The following is a 22,075-nucleotide window of genomic DNA, read 5'->3' on the forward strand; positions in this document are numbered from 1 at the left end:
AAGGGTGGATTAACTAGGTCTCTGCGTCTCACAAACGTGGATTTCAGACAAGGTCACACGGGTAAAGCGCTGGTCCGGGGGCTCGGCACAGCTGCCCCATCGTGGGAGCTGATACGATCTTTATTCTTTTTTTTTTTTTTATAATGTATATTTAATGATCAAAGAGGTTAAAACTGCCGTAAGAGGATCAAGGAAGGAGAGTTGTTTTTTTTTTTTTAAGTTTAATTTTATTTATTTATTTATTTATTTATTTATTTATGGCTGTGTTGGGTCTTCGTTTCTGTGCGAGGACTTCCTCTAGTTGCGGCAAGCGGGGGCCACTCTTCATCGGGGTGCGCGGGCCTCTCACTATCGCGGCCTCTCTTGTTGCAGAGCACAGGCTCCAGACGCACAGGCTCAGTAGTTGTGGCTCACGGGCCTAGTTGCTCCACGGCATGTGGGATCTTCCCAGACCAGGGCTCGAACCCGTGTCCCCTGCATTGGCGGGCAGATTCTCAACCACTGCACCACCAGGGAAGCCCCACGATCTTTATTCTTATGGTGCAACAGAGGAATAGCTAACGGGCGTCAGGGCCTGGCTCGCCTTGCAGGGTGTCCAGTCTTGTCCCCTCCCACGTGTCATTGGGTAGGAGGGCCGAGGTCGCATCAAGGCGCAGGTACAGCCCCCCCCACCGCCCCCCCCCCCGAGATTCAGCGCCGAAGGAGGGCTGGGGTGGAGGAGGACGTGGAGAAGGGGGAGGGGACGGGCACTAGCAAGGCCCGGAAGGGGAGAAGTAGAAGCGGGTGCGTCTGGGAAGCTGCTCACGGTGCCTCTCCTGAACTGTCCCGCTTTAGAGACTTCAAATTCATGGAGAATGAAAACCATCACATCTGCCACTTTGGACTTAAATTTAGACTCGCATTTTCAAAGCAGCTGAGCAACTGAGGGCCAGGCCTGTCCTCGCCTAGGCCTCCGTTTCCTCGTCGTGAAGGGGGTGGGCAGGAGTGGGCCTCGTGGTCTCTTAGGCCCTGGATTTTGTGAGGTCTTGAGCGCCCACTCGGCTGGTCCCGGAGCCGAGCATTTTCGAACATGGTCTGTAGGTGGCGCTGTTGGATCTCAGAACCCCGGTCCCCGAGGCCCCCAGCCCCGACCGTTGTCGAGCTGAAGACAGGGAATGGTTATTCCCCTGTTGCCAAAGAGCCATCTATAGCGACTTTACAAGCTCTTAAATGGGTTTGCATGTTATAAACATGACTGAGTCATCTGGGGGGCCCCCACCCCCGGCTCCTCCTCCGCTAGTTGGCAGCAGGAATAATTAGTTAATTACAATTAATGGTACATTAGCTCTCACTGGGATTCCGAGGGGAGGGCGTGCAGTTTGGTTGTCAGCAGGCTTAAACCTTGCCGCTTGCGCTTGAGTCACTGCCCACCCTGGGCCTCAGTTTCCCCCATCGTTAGGTGAAGAGACACTTAAGGGACCTTCGGGCGCCTGGGGATGAGGGCAGACGGGAGGAAGTAGGGTGAACACGCCCACAGAAGCCCACCTTGGGCCTGTGCTTGGCGCTGGGCCTGCAGGTGTGGCTTCAACGCAGCCCACCCCGGGGCAGTTCACAGCTCTTGGAACCACAGGAGTTGGAATCAGAACCTTCCGACTCACTCATTCATTCTTTGCATTTCTGCATTCTTCCCAAGCCCGCCCTGTACCAGGCCCTGGGCCCGGCCTTGTGGGTACAGAGATGGGTCAATACCACGCAGCCCCTGCCCCTAAGGGCTTTGCATTCCACCGGGGTGGGAAGGGGGTGTGCGACGCATAAACAGATCATCAAAACGCGGTGGTGGAGAGACCGTGACAAGCCTGTCCAGCTGAGGCCTCTCTGGGGGCGGGCTCTGTACAGTGTGTCTGTGCCTTCAGTTCCCAGCTAAAGCCTTCCTGCAGTGACCCAAGCCAGGGGCTGGGCAGCGGCCGGGCCCAGAGCCAGTGCTCAGCAGCACATTTTTCTAGCCGCATCTATACTCCAAACAGAACCAACCTGGGAGTCTCGATTTCTTGGCTTCCCATCCGCTGGGGCAGAAAATCCTGGCATCTCAGAGCCTGGAGGCTCCTGGAGGCCACCTCTTCCAACTTCTTCTTTTGCAGAGGGGGACACCAGAGCAGTGAGGGGGCTGGCCGGTCTTCCCAGGGTGACTCGGGGTAGGGTGGGGAACACGACAGACCCCTGGTGTGAGAGGCGACCCCCAGGCCGCAGAGACAGAGCAGCCTCTCCTCACTGTGCTTCGTCACATGGGCCCTGGTCTTTGGATTCTGGTGCTGGGGGAGGGCCCAGGCCGGCCCTTGGGAATTCATCCTTCCTGTGGTCCGGTCTCCTGGGTAGGCCCGGCCTCTTCAACTTATCAGGACGTTTGCAGGACGTCCCGTCCAGTTGGGACCCTGGAGGTTACCAATGCCCTCTTCCAGGTGGAGGACCAAGGCCAGAGGGGGCAGGGTCTCGCTGAGGTGGGACCCAAGCTGTGCTGGGCTCTGGTCTCTATACCCGCCGGTCGCTGCCTTGTTTCTCTGCTTGGGGTCTCTTCCCTGGGCTTCCTTATCCCCACCTCCTTCCTGCTCCTCTAATGCACCAAATAGCTTCTGTGCCCCCCAGGAGCTTCTGGGCTCTGGGGGTAGCCACCCTGGCACACGCTGGCCGTGGACACAGGCCTGTCCACCTGCGATGGACTTGAGACCAGTCTGAGCAGCCCTGGGAACCACCGCTGGGCACGCTCACCCCCGCATCCCTGCTCGGTCCTTACAGATGCCTCGGGGGATGTGATCGTCTCCCTTGGGCAAAGGAGGGAGCGGAGTAAATGACCGCCTGAGACTGAGCAATGGAAAAACCACAGGGCCCGGGGTTGTTTGCAGACTTGTTAACGGATGAGGGAGTGATGGCCAGAAAGGGCAGGAGGCTTGTCCTAGGCCCCCTGGTGCTGGGGGGCAGAGCAGGCCCAGAGCCCAGTCTGACCCAGACGCCCAGAGTTGGAGCCTGCGGACGGCTGGTGTTGACTTGGGCAAAGTTACCGAGAGTTCGTTTCCCAGAAAATTACCCAGCGTACAAGCCGCCGTTGAGTTCATTCCTCCCCCAAATAACAGAAGAAGAAGAAAGTACCCCAAGTCGATTAAGAACCGAAAAAGGCCAGACTTTCCCCTAATGTATCCTTTAAAAACCAGTTCTTCGCAGGGATAAAGGCGGCTCTGAAGCAGGGCTGAGCTGCTGTCTCTGTAAAGCCCCTAGCAGACACCCTATTGCATTCCTCTTTCACCAGCTGTCAATGAAAAATGAAGAATGCATTTTCGACCTGTGCGAAAATGCTCCATTAATGCCTGAGGTATTCTCGGGCCACTACAAAGCCTTCCTTATCCAGCCCCGGTTTCATTCTTCGCTCAGCAGAGTACCGGCTGTAATCGGGGGCTGCTCCGGAGGGGGTCTTTCAGGTAATAGCTCCTGAGAGATGACTCAGGGGGACCCTGGCGAGGTGGGCGCGGGCAGTGTAGCATCAGCCGCCGGCAACTGGGGGCCACCCCTGGACTCTCCAGGCCTCTGGGTGGCAGCTGGTGTCTGAGCCTCAGCCTTCCCCAACCCCTCCCTGCTCACTACATCTTTTTAACTGTTTTTCTAAGGAGGGGAAGAAGAAGTCCGTCTATATTGAGGGTCAGCTTGGCCAAAATTTCTGCTAAAACCTCCCCAAAGCCAATAGGAACTAGGCAGGGCTCAGCGGAAGCTGCTTTTTAGACCCACTGGTTGATTTTGTGAACAGCCCTCCTGACCCTTGGCTGGCATCACTGTTTCTATAAGAAAAAACTGAAGTGCCGGCCCGGGGTCCCACGGGCTGCAGTTGACAAGCAGGTGTGCTGCATGTTGAGTCTGTACTGCGTTGTTCCCTGAGCTCCTCTTCCTCCGCTGGGTCCCCTGAGAAACAGAAGCCCTCCTGTCCTCAGCTCCTGGCGAGGCACCATGGCAGCCAATCCTGCTCCCAGTAAAGTCTGAATGAATGGAGATCGGCTGGCTCACCTTAGAGATGCTTACCTGTGTTAGGTTGAGGAGTGATATTCCCTAATTACAGACACCATTATTGTCATTCGATGAAATGATTACGTGACACACCCTAGCAGCGCCTGGCACACAATAGGTGTGCTGGAAATCAATATTAATGGAACCCAAACCTTTTCCCAATGCCGATGCTGTCTGTACTGAAGCAAGATGTGGGGCCTCTAAGTTTGCCCGGTATGTACCACCCTCGTAACAATATCCTCACTCCCCCTCCTAAAGGGAACCAAAAACTTTTACATTTTGAAACAGCGTTCTAAGTTTCATCTGTGAGCATATAAGGGTTATTATCCTGTTTCAAGTTAAGTTTGAAAATATCAGTGGCTGGGGTGGCCCTTTTCTGGCAAAACACAGTGGAGTCTCTGCTGCCACAGAGGGAGCACTGAGCTTGGGGTCAGATGTTCTGGGCATAATTCTTGCTTGATTCTCTGTTTCTAGCTGTGTGACCTCAGGCAGGTCTCATAACCTCTCTGAGCCTCAGTTTTCTTCTCAGCAAGATTGCCATAATAATACTTGCCTTGCCGGGTTATGAGGACCGGAAGGAGTTGTGTGTATTTTAACATAACTGGGTAGGTTGTTAGGGTGATAAATGAGCCACTGTGAGGAAGCCGTTTGGAGCGGGAGAGCTGGTGAGAGCTTGGAGCCCCCTGAGAGGACAGGACAGCAGGCCAGAGGGAGGCACATGGGACAGTGCCAGGACTGTTCGCCCCAAAGTGGCTCCAGCTACCTGGGAGCTATGTAATAGGCACATCTCGTGGCCCGGGCTCACCAGTCGGGCCCACCCTGAAGCAGAATGGTGGAGGCTGTGCCTCCCAAGTTCTGTCATCCTTGAATTATCTCACTCATTCAACAAGAGCATCCTGAGTTCCTACTCCATGCCATGCCAAGCCCTGGGCTGGGTGCTGAGGAACAAATTTACACCCAAGCCACAGGTCCTGCTTTCAAGAAACTGCCTCCTGGCTTCCCTAGCATCCTGCCATCTGAATTCCTATAGTGGAAAGTGCTTGTTTTTCAGCAGTAGGCTCTGTGCCTGTTAATGTGTCAGTGGGAGAGACAAGTGGTGTGTGGCAGGGCTGCCACGTGCAGTTGAATATGTTGTGCACTGCAAAACCCTAGGGGGCACCATTCGCAGCTGCTTCTATGTGCAGTGCACAACCTAGTCAGCTGTACACAGCAGCCCCGGTACAAGAGCTTGTGAGTGAAGATACCAACCTAGCTGTGCCTCTGCCCCTGGCCAGGCGAGGCCTCATGCAAAGCAAAGAGCTTGCTTGCCCGGCCATCTGGCTTCAAGTCACACTCCGTGGTCCCAGCTACCAGGGCCCAGATCACCTCTGCAAAATCATTACCTCTTAAGGGGTTAAACATGCGCTGCTGACCCCGTCCGGCAGCCAGATTCGGAAAGCTTGGCCCGGGATCAGTACACATTACGAATGAGATTCAGAAATTCCACCTAAAAACAACAGCGCAGCCATCCCTGCCAGTGATGAGTGACTCGCCCTGTCCCGGCTTTCACGGCAAATCCCAGGGATTAGGCGCTTTCTCTTCTCCGGGAGGCACAGCCCCGTCACCGGGGGCCACACCCTGGCCAACAGCCAAGTCGTTTCCCGGGTGACGCGCAGGAACGGGCCTCGGCCCGACTTCACCTGGAGGCTGGCCGTGCGGGGAGGGCAGGCGGGGGTCTCTCAGAGGGGTGAGATGGGGCACGAGAGGGGGACAAACTTTGACACTTTCTGTGCTTCCTGCGCTGGGACCCCGCGGAGCAGAGATGGGTTCGTAGGCGTCAGGCCCAGTGCCGTCCTGACTCACAGAAATGCAGCTATTCCCCCTGCAAAGCCCTGTGAGGAGGGCTCCCGACACCCAGTTTCACAGGTGCAGAAGCTCTCAGAGGCCACCCCCCAGGCAGCCCCCTGGCTCGGGCAGGACTCTCAGGGCTCAGAGGGGTCCACTGGGGCACAGCCCCTGCTTTTGCGCCCCCTACCCCGAGGGGGGCACACAGGGGCCACAGGGATCCTCGCTGGACACCTCCCTGCTCCTGCCTCTGGACCCATGCGCCACGTGGGCTGCTTCTCACACCTGCGATCCGATGTCTCCACCTGGCTGTGAGGTCCCGCGAGCCTGGCCAGGGCATCCTGCTCTCTCAGCAGTGCACTTCCGTGTCACGTGAAAGGTGCTCCAGCTACTCGGTTCCTGAAGCTGGAAGCCGGGGACCCTCTGCTCCCCTCCTCCCACCCCCACAGCCAGTAGCTGCTGGTTCTGTCAGGTTTTAAACCCCACCTTTCACGTCCAAACCTGCTGCCCGGCTGGAGAGACGTCCTCAGCCTCAGCCTGCTTTTCTCCTCCCCAGCGTCCAGCACTCTCATCCCTTCCTCTCCCCTCCACTCTGCTCCAGCCACCCCAGCCCGTGCCCCAGACCCCAGACATTTTATGGCCTCTCTCTTCTCCTGAACTTTAGCCATAGCATTCACCTGCTTCTCCTCTTGGTAAGCTCCTATTCATCCCTCAAAGCCCAAGTCAGCCATCACCTCCTCTCACTTGCCCTCCATGCCCCCCACAGGCAGGGTGTGCAGCTCCTTCCTTTGTGCTCCCAGGGCACCCTGGATGAGCTTCTTATAGGGCTCCTGTCATACTCATTCTTCTAGCAAATAACGTGTGTGTCCAACGGGCGCAGACCCTGCTCTAGGGGATGTAGCAACGACCAAGACAGACAGACAGACATGAATCCTTACCTCATACATGTTTTATTCCAGAGGGTAGCAGCAGACAAGAAACAAGTATAGTATTCACACCGTCAGGCGGTGGCAAGTGTTATGCAGAGGGCAGGAGAGGAGGGGGGCAGGGTGTGGGGAAGAGCAACTGTACATCTGGTGGTGGAGACATTCACCTAAGACCCGAGGAGCTGAGGAAATGATCTGGAGGAAGAGCTCCAGGCAGCAGGAACAGCAGATGCAAAGTCCCTGAGGCAGAGGCGAGCCTGGCGTGTTTGAATCACGGCAAGGAGGCTGCAGCTAGAGCAGAGGCATGGTCTTGAGGCTGTCATAATGGCTCTGGCTTTTCTGCTGAGCGAGGTGGGAGCCACCTGAGGGTTTCGGGACGAGGAGGGAGATGACCTAATATTATAAAGGCTCCCTCTGGGCTCCGGGGTGAGGCTGGGCTCAGGAAGACACTGCGGCTAGCTCAGTGATCCAGGCTGGAGATGACGGTAGTTTTGACCATGTGGCCCCGGCAGGAGGGGTGAACAGTAGACAGATACCGGATGTGTTGGGAGGTGGTGCCAGGTTTTGCAGACAGATTAGGTGCAGAGGCAGGGATGACTCCATGGATTTCACCTAAAGAACAAGGAGACTAGGGTTGTCATCAGGTGAGCCAGGGAAGCTGTGACATGGCAGCTTTGGGGAGGTCGGAAGTTCCCTTTGACATTAAGATTGAGGGGCTTGTTGGATACCCGTGGCCACGCAGGGTAGAATAAGCGAGTCTGGGAGGCATTAGCAGGTGGATGGTAGTTGGAACCCCAAGGCCAGACAAGCTTGCTAAGGAATTGAGTGTAGACAGAGGAGAGAGGAGGCCAGAGACCAGGCGCTGCGGCCTCCTGTGCTCAGAGGCTGGGGAGATCAGGAGAGGAGGCCAGCCTGGAGGAGGAGGCCTTTCCAGGAGGAGGCGCAGTGAGCCGTGTCAACGATGGTGAGTCTGGTCAGAGGAGGACCAAGGATTCACCATCGGATTCAGTATCGCCCCAGCTGATGGTGACCTTGACAAGGCTGTCTCAGTGCAGCGGGGTCAAGGGGAGACACACCGGAGTGGGAGTGCTGGAGGTGGTGCTGGGGACTCCTTCTAGAAGATCTGCCGTGCGTGGGAGCAGAGAAACGCTGGTGCCAGCGGGAAGGGTGTGGTGGGCATGACATTGTGAGTTTCTGCTTGACTCTTCTCTTCCACCGATTGTGAATTCCTAGAGGCAAGAGCCTACGAGGGGATCATTTGTGCCATGCCCCCGTCACCCTGTTTGTCTTTCTTTCTTGCACACGCACGCATGCACACACACACCACACCCACTAGGAGGTAACCCGGGCCCGGCACCCAGCAGGCTGCAGGATCACACTCGCCTGCTCACTTCCAGAGGAACCAAGGGGTTAAAGTGAGTCCAAAGCAGCCTCTTAGCATTTCCCGAGGTTCTCCTGGGGATCGGCTGCATCCAGAATGATTTGTGACCCTCTTACTGCTGCTGTTATGCACCTTTTGAAAAGCCTTTGATATCACCAGCACATTCATAAATTATTCTTTTTTTTAAGAAAATGAAGTGTTTTTAGCCAAACAGCAGTAGAGGCATGTTGTGCAAAATTAGAAAAAAAGAGTCTGATGATGATAGGAATCTTCCGACGGCCTCACCTGACAACCGTATATACACAGAGGACCCAGACACCCACCGTCAACCACTGTCACGGAGAGTGCTTCCTGTGGCCTCGGAGTTGGGTGTTTCCAGATGGAACGTCCAATCCGTGCCTGCAGCTTGAGAACCCCAAGTATTGGGTCGCGATTATCACAGTTTTGTCTTAACAGCAAGCCCTCCTGGGCCCCTGCTGTGTGCCAGGCACTCTTCCAGCATGTTGTACACACGCATTGTGTCACTTAAGCCTGTGGGTGATGGTCCCATTCTCCAGGTGAGGAAACTGAGGCACGGAGGGAGTTCCAGGCTCAGGGGGCGTGACTGAGGCATGCACACAGCGTGTTGGGACTCGGTGTGGGGTTCCTGCTGCCATGACCATCCTCTGTGACCTTGAACCAGCAGGCAGAGTCCTCCTCTTTGAGGTCTACCCCAGTCCTGAAATTTCTCTACATCCCTGGTAGCTGTGAACACAGTACATAGAGTCGGTGCATAACAAATGTTCAGTCACTGGCTGGTCAAATGATTCTCTTTCTGGGGATCCAGTGCCGGAAGAGCCTCTGTGGAGCCTTGGCCAGGGATAAAGGGAATTGAAGGCTTGGGGGTTTCAGGCTGCCGCCCTGCCAGCAGGAAGCCCTCTCTGTCCTGAATTGGCTCATTCTTAGTGCCTCTTGGGAAGGAAAGGAGAACAAGTGATGGTTCTCACCAAACCTCAGCATGTCCCCTCCTTCTGAGATCTGGCAGTGACCCCATCACTCCAGGAAAGGGTCTCAGCTCCTCGGGGCCATCAAGCCGCTGCCCACCTGCTGGCATCCTTGCTCCCCCCTCCCCCCTAATTCTCACCCACGTGGCAAACTGAGAGCCGAAATCCTCCACCTGAGCCCCTCCCCGAGGCCTGTTTCTGGCCAGGCCACACTGTCCTTCAGAATCCAGCTCCAGGTCAAGTCCTTGGTGATGCACGCGTGGGCACCGTACCGTGTCCCGGCGGAGTGCTTCCCTTTAGCGCTGCCAAAGCACCTTTGCTGACCTTTACTGGCCTCTACGCCCCATCTGCCTCCCCGGGGGCCCAGAGCTCCGTGAGGAGGCAGACCAGCGCTGCTCACTGTCTGTCACCCCAGCACCCGTGCAGCTCAGCAGCAGTGGGGGGCTCGGGGCGCCCGGGCTGCACTCACCAGCCAGGTGGGCCTCTTAATCCCTCGGGGCCTAATCGCCTCTGGAGAAGGAGGTAGCACAGCCTCAATGCCTGCAAAGCAGAGGGAGGACCCGTCTCTCTGCAGTTTCCTGTCTTTGAGTCTAAGTCAGGCCGAGCTGGCCAGAACCCCGCTCATGCTGCCCTCTTGTGGCTTTTGCTCATCTTGGGGGTCTGCGAGGGGTCTGGCGTGGCCAGAGTACGGCCAGTGCTGAGAAATCAGGCTGGACAGGGAGGCGGGGCCTAATCAAGGGGCGCCTCACCTGCTGTGGGCCGGGGGCTGGGCGGCAGGTCGAGAAGAGTTCTGGCCTTGGAGCGGGAGGGCCGGAAGCAAGAGGCCTGTGGACTCCAAGTGCCCGGCCCAGGGGCCTGGGAGAAGGGCATCGGGTTTGCGGGAAGGGGGAGAGTTCCAGTTGCCCATCTGGGGACATCTGGAGAGATGTGAGTGAGCTGATGAGTTTGGGTCTGGGCCAGGGAGGGACCCCAGCGGGCACGTGGGTAGGGGGGCTGGTCCAGGCGGGAGGACACATAGAGGAAGAGGAAAGGATTTCTCATCCTTCCATCACAGTCACATTTTTGGCCAAGTTGGTAAAAGCAGGTGCATCAGACGGTAGATCCCTTCTGGAAAACCGCCCAGGCCTTCTCTTCCTCTGGCGAGGAGGGCGTGTGGCTTGGTGGAAAGGGGCAGCAGGCAGGGATCTGGGTTCGGGATCCGCTTTGCTGTTGCTGGTACCCTGAGGTTCAGAACTCACTTCACCACCGGAACCTCCTTTGCTTTCCCTGGAACCTCGGACCTCGAGGCCCCAGCAAGTGTGGCTGAGATGAGGGGGAGGAGATAGTGGATGGGCGTGGGGACCATAGCGACCACGCGCCCTGGAAGCGTTTGGACCCGCGTCCTGGAAGGAGTCTGAAAAGCTTAGTGCAGAGCTGACACTTCTTCTGGTATTTCTGCCCGAGGGAAAGGTGGACCTTGGAGGTTGACTCTTAGCTCCTTGCAGCTGTCTGCGCTGTCCGGTTTAGCTCACAGGAGACCCGTGGAGAAAGCGCGTTTGTAATAATCAAGAAATCGGGAGGATAAGTTCTGCTGAGGCACGTTGCGTGCCATTTGGTGTTTGAATATGTGGCCCAGACACTTGTCCCCCTCCTTCTAAGCTCCTACCTGGGCATTTTTCAGGGCAAGAAGAGAAGACAGGGTGTGAGGAACTCCATTCCTTCCCTGCCAGTGAGTGATGTGATTACCCTCTAGTTCCTTTCTGCCATTTTTGCCCTATAGCGATGACTCAGCCAAGGGCAGTAAAGTTTCTTCCCTACCACGTCACACCGTGAGGAGAGAGCAGATGCCGTGGGGTGGAGAGAGCTGGGCTCGGGGTCAGTCCTGGCTGGAGGGACGCCGTGCCCTGAGGGCTGTGTGATCCGGGACATACAGCCCCCAGAACCTCATTCTCATCCCCAGTGGAAGGAAGGCGATGATCCTTTCCCCCCTAGCAGTGTGGGGAGAACAAGATGGAGCCGTGGACACGTGGGGCCCCTCCGTTTCTATTTCCCTCCCCTGCTGTGGGCCTCTTTCCAAGCCCATCAGTACTCTAGATTGTTTACTTTAGAAGTATGGACCGCATTTCTTTGTGTTCCTGATTTTTCCTCTTTGCCTTTGGTCTGTGCTATTAATGCTAGCCTGCAGAGATTGTTATTCCTATCAAGGCACATTTCCCGAGATCTGGGTGATGGTTTGCTCCTTTCCAGTCTCCCATCGTGTTAGTGTTTGGCGAGACCACGTGGGCCTCCTCTGAGCTCCTGCGTTCTCTGTTCCAGCACCTTGTCCACACAGGCCCACTCGTCACCTTCCCCTTGCTCGTGGCTCTGTGTGGTGGCCACCAGGGCCAGACAGTGAGACCTGGCTCTCATGTTCGCCTTTCTCCTGCCATGCGGTCAACGCCTAAAAAGCCAGTGACTTCTGGCTATTGTTCATTCCTTCCCGACACTTTCATTTCTGGGTGGTAACTTTCAACTTTATAAATTGTGCTTAGCACTTTGATCTTTAGTTCATTCATTCATTTAGCAATTCATGTACTCAGTGCCTCCTGTGTGTCCGGTCCATAGTAGGACCAAGGACCTACTATGTTCAAGAACGAGAGATACAAGAGTGACCAGGAAAGACAGTGCCATTGGCCTCTGGCCTCACATTGCAGTGGGGAGACTGTGATTACCAAGAAGACAAATGACTCTGTAACCTGATGTCAGGTAGTGATCACTTCTTATTCTTTTATGATGTGGACATGTGGCTTTCTTTTTTTTTAAAATAAATTTATTTATTTATTTATTTATTGGCTGCTTTGGGTCTTCGTTGCTGCGTGTGGGCTTTCTCTAGTTGGGGCAAGCGGGGGCTACTCTTCATGGCGGTGCATGGGCTTCTCATCGCGGTGGCTTCTCTTGTTGTGGAGCTGGGCTCTAGGCGCGGGGGCTTCAGTAGTTGTGGCTTACGGGCTCTAGAGCGCAGGCTCAGCAGTTGTGGTGCACGGGCTTAGTTGCTCCGTGGCATGTGGGATCTTCCCGGACCAGGGCTCGAACCCATGTCCCCTGCATTGGCAGGTGGATTCTTAACCACTGCGCCACCAGGGAAGGCCCGACATGTGGCTTTCTTACCTCTTCCTTTTCTAACTTGAATCTCTGTCTTTTGAAAAGCACAATTTCCACTGGCATGAGATATCATGCAATCTCTAGGTTGATCATCTTTTTTGTTAAGATACTCTTTGACAACTCTGTTCCCGCCATTTCACTTGGTCGGTTGGAACCACAGGACTTGTGAGTTGGAGGCTGAACTTCAGAAAGACGGTGACTCGTACAAGGTCACACGGCTGGTCGCTAAGGGACCAGCATAGGAACCTAAGCTGTGACTCCAGTTCTCTTTATAGATCAGTGTCTCATGCAGTCGGCCCCGTGGCTGGTCTTCCTCTCTATAAACAACCGGGAGACAATCAGTTGCAACCTCAGTCAAGCAGCAGAAGCTTGGAGATGGCTTCAGGGGCCTGGAATCCAGACCACAGTCCCCAGGAGGTGACGGAGGTCTCCCACTGGACCCTCATGCTCCGTGTTCAGGCTCCTGCATCCCCGGCACATCAGCTGCAATTTACAAAGCAGAGACGAGACATGAAGATGAAGTGCCTGAGGGGACCTACATTTTTCAAAGGGAAAAAAAGGCTTAATTATATCTTTAAGAGGCACAGACACGCCGAGGAATACCAGCAGTGTCTGAGACCCGAAGCAGAAATGCCAAGGATGAGGATTTGGAAGATTAACACAGTTGAACTCCACATCATGGCCTTTTTTTTTTCCTGGGGCTCTTGAAAGGTAGGGAGGTAAACACTCCAGCAGGTAAGATGGACAAGGCAGGCATGATGGAAATGCACCTCTCCCTTTGTCCTGCATTTTGCTGCTGGAATGGTCATTCCACATAACGCGGCTCTCACTCGGAACCTTCAGTGGCCCCCTTTCCTTCAGGACAAAGTTTTGAGGAGCCCTCAAGGACTGGTGTCCCTTCTTTCCTCTCTCCTTCTCTTTTCTCTCTCCTTCTTTCTTCCTCTGCCTTCATCTCACTCAGTAATCTTAATGGTGCTCCTGCTGTGTCCTGCCCCAGGCCCTGGGCTGGGGACAGTGGGATAGAGATGAGCATGAGGCAGACCCTGCCCGTGAAGGGGGAGCCAACTGTGAATATTCCCTGCACTGGGCAGATGCAGTGGTACAGCCGAGGGAGACAGTGGGGCTGGGGAGGCTTCATGAAAGAGGACATAGGCAGTCTAGCTGGTTCCCAGTGCCTGGCACATAGCAGATGCCAACTATACCTCTGTAGATCAAGTGGATGACGGAATCTGACCCCTGGTGGAGGTCCAGTTTCTAATGTTTGTGATGCCACATATGAGCAGCAAGGGTTTCTCTTCTTCCCTCTCTTGTTTCCCTGCACTGGGAATGTTGTTGGTAGTTCTGAAAGAACACTGGTCTAGAATCAGCGTTGGGGAGGAAGCTAGGAAACTGCTGACCTGGGTTCCGGGTTCTGTGAGCCTGACGAGGTGTGAGGTCCCTGGAGAAGCCCTTTACCACCTTCTCAGCCTCATCCATCTATCTTCCCTAAGATTAACACTGTTCCCAGAACTGACCCGAACCTTCATACTTCTGGCCTTTGCACATGTCATACTTGCCTCCTTAGCTCCTACTTAGTCTTCAAAATCTGATTTGAAGTCAGCTCTTCTGTAGAATCTTCCTTAAACCTCCCCTGTGCAGAATGGCCTCTATTGAATGGATGCATGGATGGATGGATGGATGGATGGGTGGGTGGACGGATGGATGGATGGATGGATGGATGATTGGATGGATGGATGGATGGATGGATGGATGGGTAGGAAAGCTGTGAAGGAAGAAGTGATATCAGGAGAAAGTCTAGGTTCAGTGGAGGTGAGGACAAGGAGGTGAAACTCAGGCTCGAAGTAACCTGGGAATGAAGGGATCATGTTCACCTAAATCAGAGCCCCCAGGAAGTGTGGCTAGGCTGAAGAAGAAGTGGTCAGGTCTACTGAGTGGGCGTGGGTAGCCTGGGAAAGGAACCCTGGGCTGACTAGGGTTATAGATAGAGTTGGAGATTCAATGTGGACCTCAGGTCAGAGGAGAGGGACAGAGAAGCTGACTCTGGAAGGGTGGGAAGGGAGGCACATTCCTCAGCACCTGCTGTGTACACTTCTACGACGATTTCTTTAACCCCTGCGGCACACCTATTTCTTCCACCCTAATCATTTTTTTTGTTAAATGCAAAGATCCTGAGAAAATCCAGGCCCGGAATGTGACCTGTATCTGAAATTCAGCCCCTCCTCAACACCCTGTTCATTAAAGCAGCCCTTTGCTTCCTTCAGTGTTTCACTTGGTCTCTTAGCTGTTTACAGGCGGAACAATCAGCCAACAGCATGCGGTTCTGGTCTTCGGCCATCGTAGAAACTAAACCTCGTGAAGTGCCCTAACACGACATATTTAGGTACATTCTCTACACATTCAGAGCTTTCCTTTCTCGTAAATTTTTAAGTCAATCCAATAAAAATATTCAACTCTTGCTGTATTGTTCAATCATGTAAGAATTCAGCTCTATTTTAACTGAAAATCAGATCACATTTGAACGTTGGGAAGCTTTGTGACATCCAACAGTCACTTCTGAGGGAGAAGGAGCAGGATGGCCTTGGGATGGTTTTGTTTCTGATTCTGAAGTTTGCTATTGTTTTTTGTTTTTTTGGCCGTACCACCCAGCATGGGGGTTCTTAGTTCCCCAACCAGGGATCGAACCCGCGGCCCCTGCAGTGGAAGTGCGGAGTCCTAACTACTGGACTGCCGGGGAAGTCCCTGAAGGTTGCTGTGTTTAATCCTTGTTTCACAAGAGAGGAAATGAGGACTCAGAAAGGTTGGATAACTAACCTGGGGTCATGCTACTGACCGAGGTCGGTTGGACTCCAACCCTTTGTCCTGAAGAACTGCAGTCTCCTGGTCCAGCTAGAATGACCCTGTCCTCGAGCCCAGCCCCCTGCATCAGCACCTTCTCTTTCCTCTCTGTCCCCAGGCTGAGCCCACCAAGGACAGCCCCTCACTTTCTCTACACTAGTTCCTTAGCCCGGTGCCCGGCACACACAGGTGGGCCCAGAAACTTCTGTGGGTCTGAACTGTTGATGCTGCCAAAGCTCCCACGTGCAGCCAGGAATCTTTATTTAAATGTGCATGTGTGTGATATAATTATTTTGTAATATTTACATTTTATATATACACTTATAATAATACATATTTATATATTAATATATAAATTGTATTTCATATAATAGTAATATAAATTATATAAACATCTATATAAAATATATGGATATATGCAAAAGTTTATATAAATATAAAATAAATACTATACATTGTAATAGTATTTATATATAAATTAGATTTTGATCTATTTTAAATAAGCTCACTTATATTTTTTATATATGGTTATAATATATATTTTGTATTTATAATAATCAAACTATATATTTCTATATCATATATTAATTATATGATCTTTAATATAATAATAATATATAGATATAAATATGTATCTGATCGTAGCTTGCAGAAGCGTTCCCTCCACCTCCGTTGCTCTCTGTCCTAAAATAGTTGTCAGGCTCACGTAGCCTCTCACCCCTCTCCTTCAAGCCCCCCGAGCCCCTCTGAGCACCGCCCCTGGGATGGGTGCCGTCGGCAGGTAACCCAGGCCACGGAGGCTGGTGGGCGCCCGTGGTGGTCTCAGGCCTGGGGAGAGGAGAGAGTGACGCTGATGGGGGTACTGAGGAGGCAGGAGAGCTTGGGGCCGTGCCTCCCACGGGGGCCACGCTGACCCCAGCCCAGACAGGGCCCAGGGAGGGGCAAATGGGAGTGGCCCGGTCATACTGAGGGTGGTGACAAGCCCGCATCTTTAGCCGGGAGTTGAAGATGTTCATGGGCGTTCAAACAGGACAGAGCTGCCATGTCATCTCCAAGTAGGGGCAGAGAAAGGGTGCTGACAGCCCACAGAAGCCTGTGCTTATCTCTCCATCAGAGCTAAAGCCCTTGTTTGCTTAGAATAGCCTGGAATTCCGCCCTGCTGCTGGGCATTTCACTTTTGAAACTCAAGCTCAGGGAGTGAAAGGGGGGATGGCGTGCCCAAATTCCCCTTCTGAGCATGAACTTGGTGGTCCTGACTGGGAACTGACCGCTGGTGCAAAAGGCCTTCGGGACCCTTCGGTCTCCCTGGAGCCTTCGCTCCTCGCGGGACGGGTGTCAGGGGCCTGACTGCTCTGCCCCGTGTGCACATTTCCCAAGTCTGTGGCAGGGCTGTTTGTAGAGACCAGCTTGGAATCAGCGGTTGGATGCAGCAAACAATCAGTGGCTGTTTCTCAGCACGTGGTTGAGGAGCTGCAGGCTCCAGGGCGTTCCTTGCGGGCATCCCTGCAGTGGCGTACGGGCACTGAGCGCTCTTTCCCACCCTGCCTTCTGTGACGTCACGTCGGTAGCTTGAGATCGGCCATGGAGATTGTCACGTGGCACAAGCAGAGAGCCGGCCGCTCTAGCACACCCCTGCACCACATGACTTTGGGGAAGTCCTAATATCAGAGCGGGTATGATGGAGGAGTGACCTTTCCTAAATGTCAAGAGCTGTGGGTGGCACCTGCTCTGTGCCAGGCACTGGAGATCTGCAGGGAGGGCCACCTCCTCCAGGAAGCCTTTCCTGATCCCCTAGCCTTCCTCACCTCCATCCTTGCCCCTGCTGGACAATGTGCAGACTTCTATCAGAGCACGGCACTCATCTAGATCTGCCACCAGCTTTGAAACCAGGATTCTATTCGTTTTCTCGGTGTCACCGAGAACAGTGTCTGGTACCAGTTGAGGAAATGCATGAACTCAAGTGGAAATGAAGCACTGAGCCCGCTGGTCTGGCGGGGAGGTAGCCCTGCACACCTGGAGCTCACATCTTGGCAGACGCTGTGCTGGGGTGTCTGGATCACACAGTGCAGAAGCACAGGGTCAGGTGGCATCATATGCTCGCTGAGGAATCTGAGGCCCAGAGAGAACGGTGGTCTCTCCAAGTCCATGCAGGTGGATAACACTCACCTTAGCCCCATCTGTCTGGTCCCAGAGCGCAGGAGCATTCTCTCCATAAGCCTTGGGGTTGCCCTGCATGGCCAGGCAGTGGCAGCAGGCTCTGGCCTGGAGACGTGGAGCTTCCAGGCACAGGTCTGGGGAGAGTTACGGAATCCACTCTTACCACTCAACCCCGCTCCCCTGCAGGTCTGCAGACCGCCTGGGGTTGTTCCTTCTTCCACCGTGACTGAGCTGAGCTTGTCTGCCCTGTACTCTGAGCCTCGGCAGGGGAGGCCTCGGATCATGACCTTTGCCTGGTCCCTATCTGGTCCAGGCACAACTCCCCACCACCCCCAGCAGCTTCACACAGGTTTCTGCTTCCCCAGAACGGACACCTGTCTCCACTCTGCCACCTGTCCCATTTCTGCTTGCCCTGCTCGGGCTGGACCTGGGCCGCCTCTTGCTTACCTGTTACCATGAACACGGAATAATGAACTTAGGTGTCACCCTCCAAAAAAGAAGTGTGGAGAGCGAGGGATCCAGGAGTATGTCCCATGGGGAATCGGGACTTCTCTGCTCAGATAAAGCGCTTCTGGGACCCCACTGCAATCCTCAATGGGAGGGATTGAGGGAAGAGGATCATACCTGCTTTGTTTCTTCCCAAGGGTCACAACTGGGCACAGTGGGTAGAAGGGAGTGGGACAGGTGTCTACTGGGCATCTACTCCATGTCAGGCCCTTTATCTAGACTCTTAAATCCTCGGTCACGTAGATGGTGGTAGAGGAGGGAACCTGGGCTCAGAGAGAACAGGAGCTGGTGTTGACCCTAAGGCATCTGACTCCAAAGCCCACACGCACAGGTTCCCTCACACTCTGAGCCGCACACAATGGAAAGGTTGTAGCGAGCTCACTGTCCACTCGTCCCTAGAGGTGGCAGCAGAGCCCGGGAGTGACCACCTGGAGGGAGATGCTAAGCATCTGGTTCAGGTGGGACTTGATGAGGCCTAAGGCCTCCTCTAGCTGTGAAATTCCTGGAGGGAAATCATTTCCCAAATCTCCGCGTGGCTTCGGTCCCTGCTAACTCCCAGAACACCTTCTGCTCTCTCCCCAGGTGTTGTGCGCCAGGTGCGGCCCGTTGTGGGCCCATTTCACGCTGTCCTGAAGCTAGAGATGAACTACGTGGTCGGGGGCGTGGTGTCCCACCGAAATGTCGTCAACGTCCATATCTTCGTCTCTGAGTACTGGTTCTGAGGGCCGGCTCACAGCGCAGCCAAGCCTGTGCATCCAGGCCAAGTCATTGCTGACGATGACAACGCCCTGTCCCTGTTTGTACCACCCAGACATATCTTGATTTTATGTATTTGTTTGTAGTGTTAGGCCGACATGTATTAAGCTGGGCCAGATGAATAAGTCCATCCGTTGTATTTTGGTGTTTAAATAATGAGTCCAATTACCTAACTGTTTGGTTGAAAACCTTGCTTATTTTTTAATGCGAAAGTTAAATTTTGCTCCCTTTTTCTGCCTCTGGGCTGGGCATTGCTAAGGACCAAGGGAAAACAAGACATTTTTCAGGGGGCAGCTAGTCCAAATGCTAAGAGAAGACCAGTTCTTGCCCTGATTTTATGAAATTTGACATTTGGTACTTTTTTTGCCGATCAGATTTTGTATGTCCAATTCTAAGGACACAGCTGCCAAAGAATAGCAGGTATGATCAATTCTGCCCAGAAGCAGCATGCCACAATGCCTTGGGGAGCACTTCTAAGGTAAATTACAGTTCTGTGGAAACAGAAAAATCCCTCAGTAAAGACAGAGCCAGCTAGGTTTGTGTGTGGCTCCAGTATGTTCATCAAAGGAATCTCTGGGTTTTCTGCACCCTGCATCCATCATAGGTGGGAAAATAAACGGCTTTGTGATCCTCCTGATGGCCTGTGCAGGGGAGTCTTTCAAGAGGGGGGATCCCGACTAGCAAAGAGCCTGCGAATATTCCCCAAGACCTTCTCAAAACCCTCCTGCCTCCCAAGGTTCTGGGGTGGGGTCCAGCACGTGTGTTGGAAAAGCTTCCAACTCACATCATTTCTGACAGCTTGCCCGCCCCCTAGGAAGCGGGGCTCAAGCACCCCCGACGCCCCACGCCCCACGCTCAGCCCAGCGAGCACGTCCCGGAGCTCTGCTGATGGTGTCCCTCATGGGCATTCTGATCCCCTCTAGAAGTTGCTGAGGAGAAATAAGGATTCTCTTCCGTGGGAAGGAGAGACCACCAGATGCACTGACGCCCCATGCATTCTGAAGCTGGTGCTTCATTTATTCCTCCTGGGAACCCAGCCAGGGTGTGTGATCTTGCCTGATTTAGAGACACACAAACTGGGCTCAGAGAGAGGAACTCAACTGCCAAAAGTCACACAACTTTTTAGAGACAAAGAAGGGATTCAGATTCAGTCTATCAGACTCCAAACTCCATTCCTCTGTAAAACCCTGGGTCAGAAGAGACGTGGACAGACTGGATTTATGGGGTATCCTGACACCACCTTCAGCATGGATGGTGGAGCCAAGAGCAGCCTACGCCCAGAGGCCCGCTGGGACCCGCAGGAATTCAGCATCCACGCCCTTCGTTTCCACACACGTGTGTTCTCCGAATCCTGCCCTGGGTTTATCCCATCTTTTTAGGCATCTCATTCGTGCCCAGCTCATCTCAGCAGCCTGGTCCCTGGCCCTAGCTGAGCCCTCAGCCCCGCATGGGATTTCAGCCTGGCGGTGTCTGGTCATTCAAGCCTGTCCTGCTCCAACTCTGTAGAACCTTTGGGAACTCCCAGCATTTCTGAGGTCACTCATTTGGGGCACTTGTCCATCAAAGCCAGACCTGGGCCAGCCTGTCACATCTTGAGCTGGTGGGGAGGGGAAGAGTCAATGTGGGGCTGGACTGTCCTGGGAGTCAGGTCCGGTGATGAGGCGAGTGCAGGGGACATCTGAGCAGCTCTCAGTGCCAGTGAATTGGGGTCTTGGCAGGGAAGGGGAGGGTGCCTGGGGTCTGATCACAGGAATGGAAGCCTCAGTATAGGGGCAGGAAGTGCGGAGGCCACATAGGGTTCTGGTTTTCCACCTGCAGCCTGTGGGGCAAGTCTGCAGAAGCCAGGCAGTTCTGAGCGCAGGCCCTTGGAGAGGAAGGTTTCTGGGAGCCTCGTCCTTCCTGAGGCCTGGGTGGAGTGGGGTGGGAAGACAGAGACGCTGGCTCCTCCTGGGAAACGGCGTTTCCCACACTCTCAACAAGAGTTAAGGTGAGAGGTGCCATTGGTGGACAGGGCCAAGCCTCCCGCCATTGATTGGCTCACAGATGAGCACATGACCCAAGCTGGCCAATCAGACCTTCCTGACGAAGGGCGGCCGGGCATGGGAGAGGGCAGAGGAGAGGTGGTGAGGTCAGGGAGCTGCGGGGTAGAAAAGCAGAGAGGAAAAGGGAACGGAGTCCTATTCCTGCCTGATTCAGAGAGCCAGAGTGGCCGGGTCCAAACCTCACCTTGGCAGGAGCTAGCCACGTGAGTCACTGCCATCCGCCAAGCCTCAGTTTCTGCATCTGCAAAATGGAGCCAGGAATCCCTGCTCAGCTGCCTTGCTTCCCGATGGCAGTGAGCAGCACTGGAGGTGATGAGGGCAAAAGGGCTTTGCAACTGTAAAGTGCTGCGTACTTGCGTGAGATCTTATCATTGTTCATTGTTAAAGGTAACGATGGTGACGATGATAACGGTTGCCACTGTCAAGCCACACGAATGTCCTCCGGAAGCCAGGCATCTTTTTAATTCTGCATTTCCTTTTCTTAATCATCTGTGAGAGATTCGGGACAGACAGTCGTGTATATTACACACGAGCCTAATTTTTCATATTTCACATCACGCTCCGGGTTGGGCACCTGATGGACAGTACATATCCCATTATTCTCGCAAAGTAATTACTGTCAGAGCTCAGTGTCAGCTGCATTAGGTTCCAGAAGGTCTTGTGCTGTAATATTCTACCAGAAAGCCATGTCTGCTTTGAATGAAGGGAACCCACTCTAATGTTCAGAGCAGCGCCGTAGCATTGTGGCGGGAGGGCCTGGGTCACCTGGCATCCTGGAGTGACCAGGGTTAAGGTTGATCCTCTTCATCCTGGAAGTGGAATGAGATGGAAACTGACTCTTGGATGACTTCTGAAGTCTCCAGGGAGAAATAGAGCCATTGCAGAACTTTTATAATATGGCCTAGGGAAGTATGGTGACAGTCATTGTGACTCCTAATAATCACATTATACTTTGTTGAAGATCTATTATGGACCAGGAACACCTCTGTAATGGTTCCCCAATACACACACACACACACACACACACTTCACTCTCAGCCCCTCTGCTGGGCCAGCTCAGGGCCATCTTCTCCCAAGAGGCCTCCTGCCTGTCTCACCCACTGGGCTGGTCCTCTGCTCCCATCACTGCAGAACTTACAGTATGATCTCCTGTCCTGTGCTCTTTCCTGTATCCACAGCATGTATCCACAACTCTGCATGAAAAGCTTTCTTCCCCCAACATACTAGATCTGTGACTTTCACTTTTTAAAAAACTTGTCATTATATAATTTTTAAAAATGCATTAGAGTATAGAAAAGAGTATATAAAGCCTCTCATCCCCGTTACTCAGCCTCAACAATTATCAACTCTCTGCCCATCTTTTTTCATCTCCACTGCCCCCCCCCACCCCCGCCAACTCCTTTTATTTTGCAGGAGTATTTTTTTTTAAATAAACTTTATTTTTTAGAGCAGTTTTAGATTGACAGAAAAATTGTGAAGATAGTACAGAGTTACTGTATACCCAGCCACCAGTTTCTCCAT

General features: G+C 53.7%; 1 protein-coding gene across 1 annotated transcript in view; it reads left to right on the forward strand.

Annotated features, from left to right (window-relative positions):
* The window catches only part of FBLN1 (fibulin 1), an 80,788-nt gene extending 61,742 nt beyond the window's left edge, over positions 1 to 19,046 (forward strand). Inside the window, exon 17 of the mRNA XM_036866988.1 lies at positions 18,339 to 19,046. Within this exon, the coding sequence (XP_036722883.1) occupies positions 18,339 to 18,478 (140 nt within the window). The 3' untranslated portion in view covers positions 18,479 to 19,046. The remainder of the gene's footprint in view (positions 1 to 18,338) is intronic.
* Positions 19,047 to 22,075: the final 3,029 nt, after the last annotated feature.

The sequence above is a fragment of the Balaenoptera musculus genome, chromosome 10 (assembly GCF_009873245.2).
Source record: "Balaenoptera musculus isolate JJ_BM4_2016_0621 chromosome 10, mBalMus1.pri.v3, whole genome shotgun sequence".
NCBI classification, from domain to species: domain Eukaryota; kingdom Metazoa; phylum Chordata; class Mammalia; order Artiodactyla; family Balaenopteridae; genus Balaenoptera; species Balaenoptera musculus.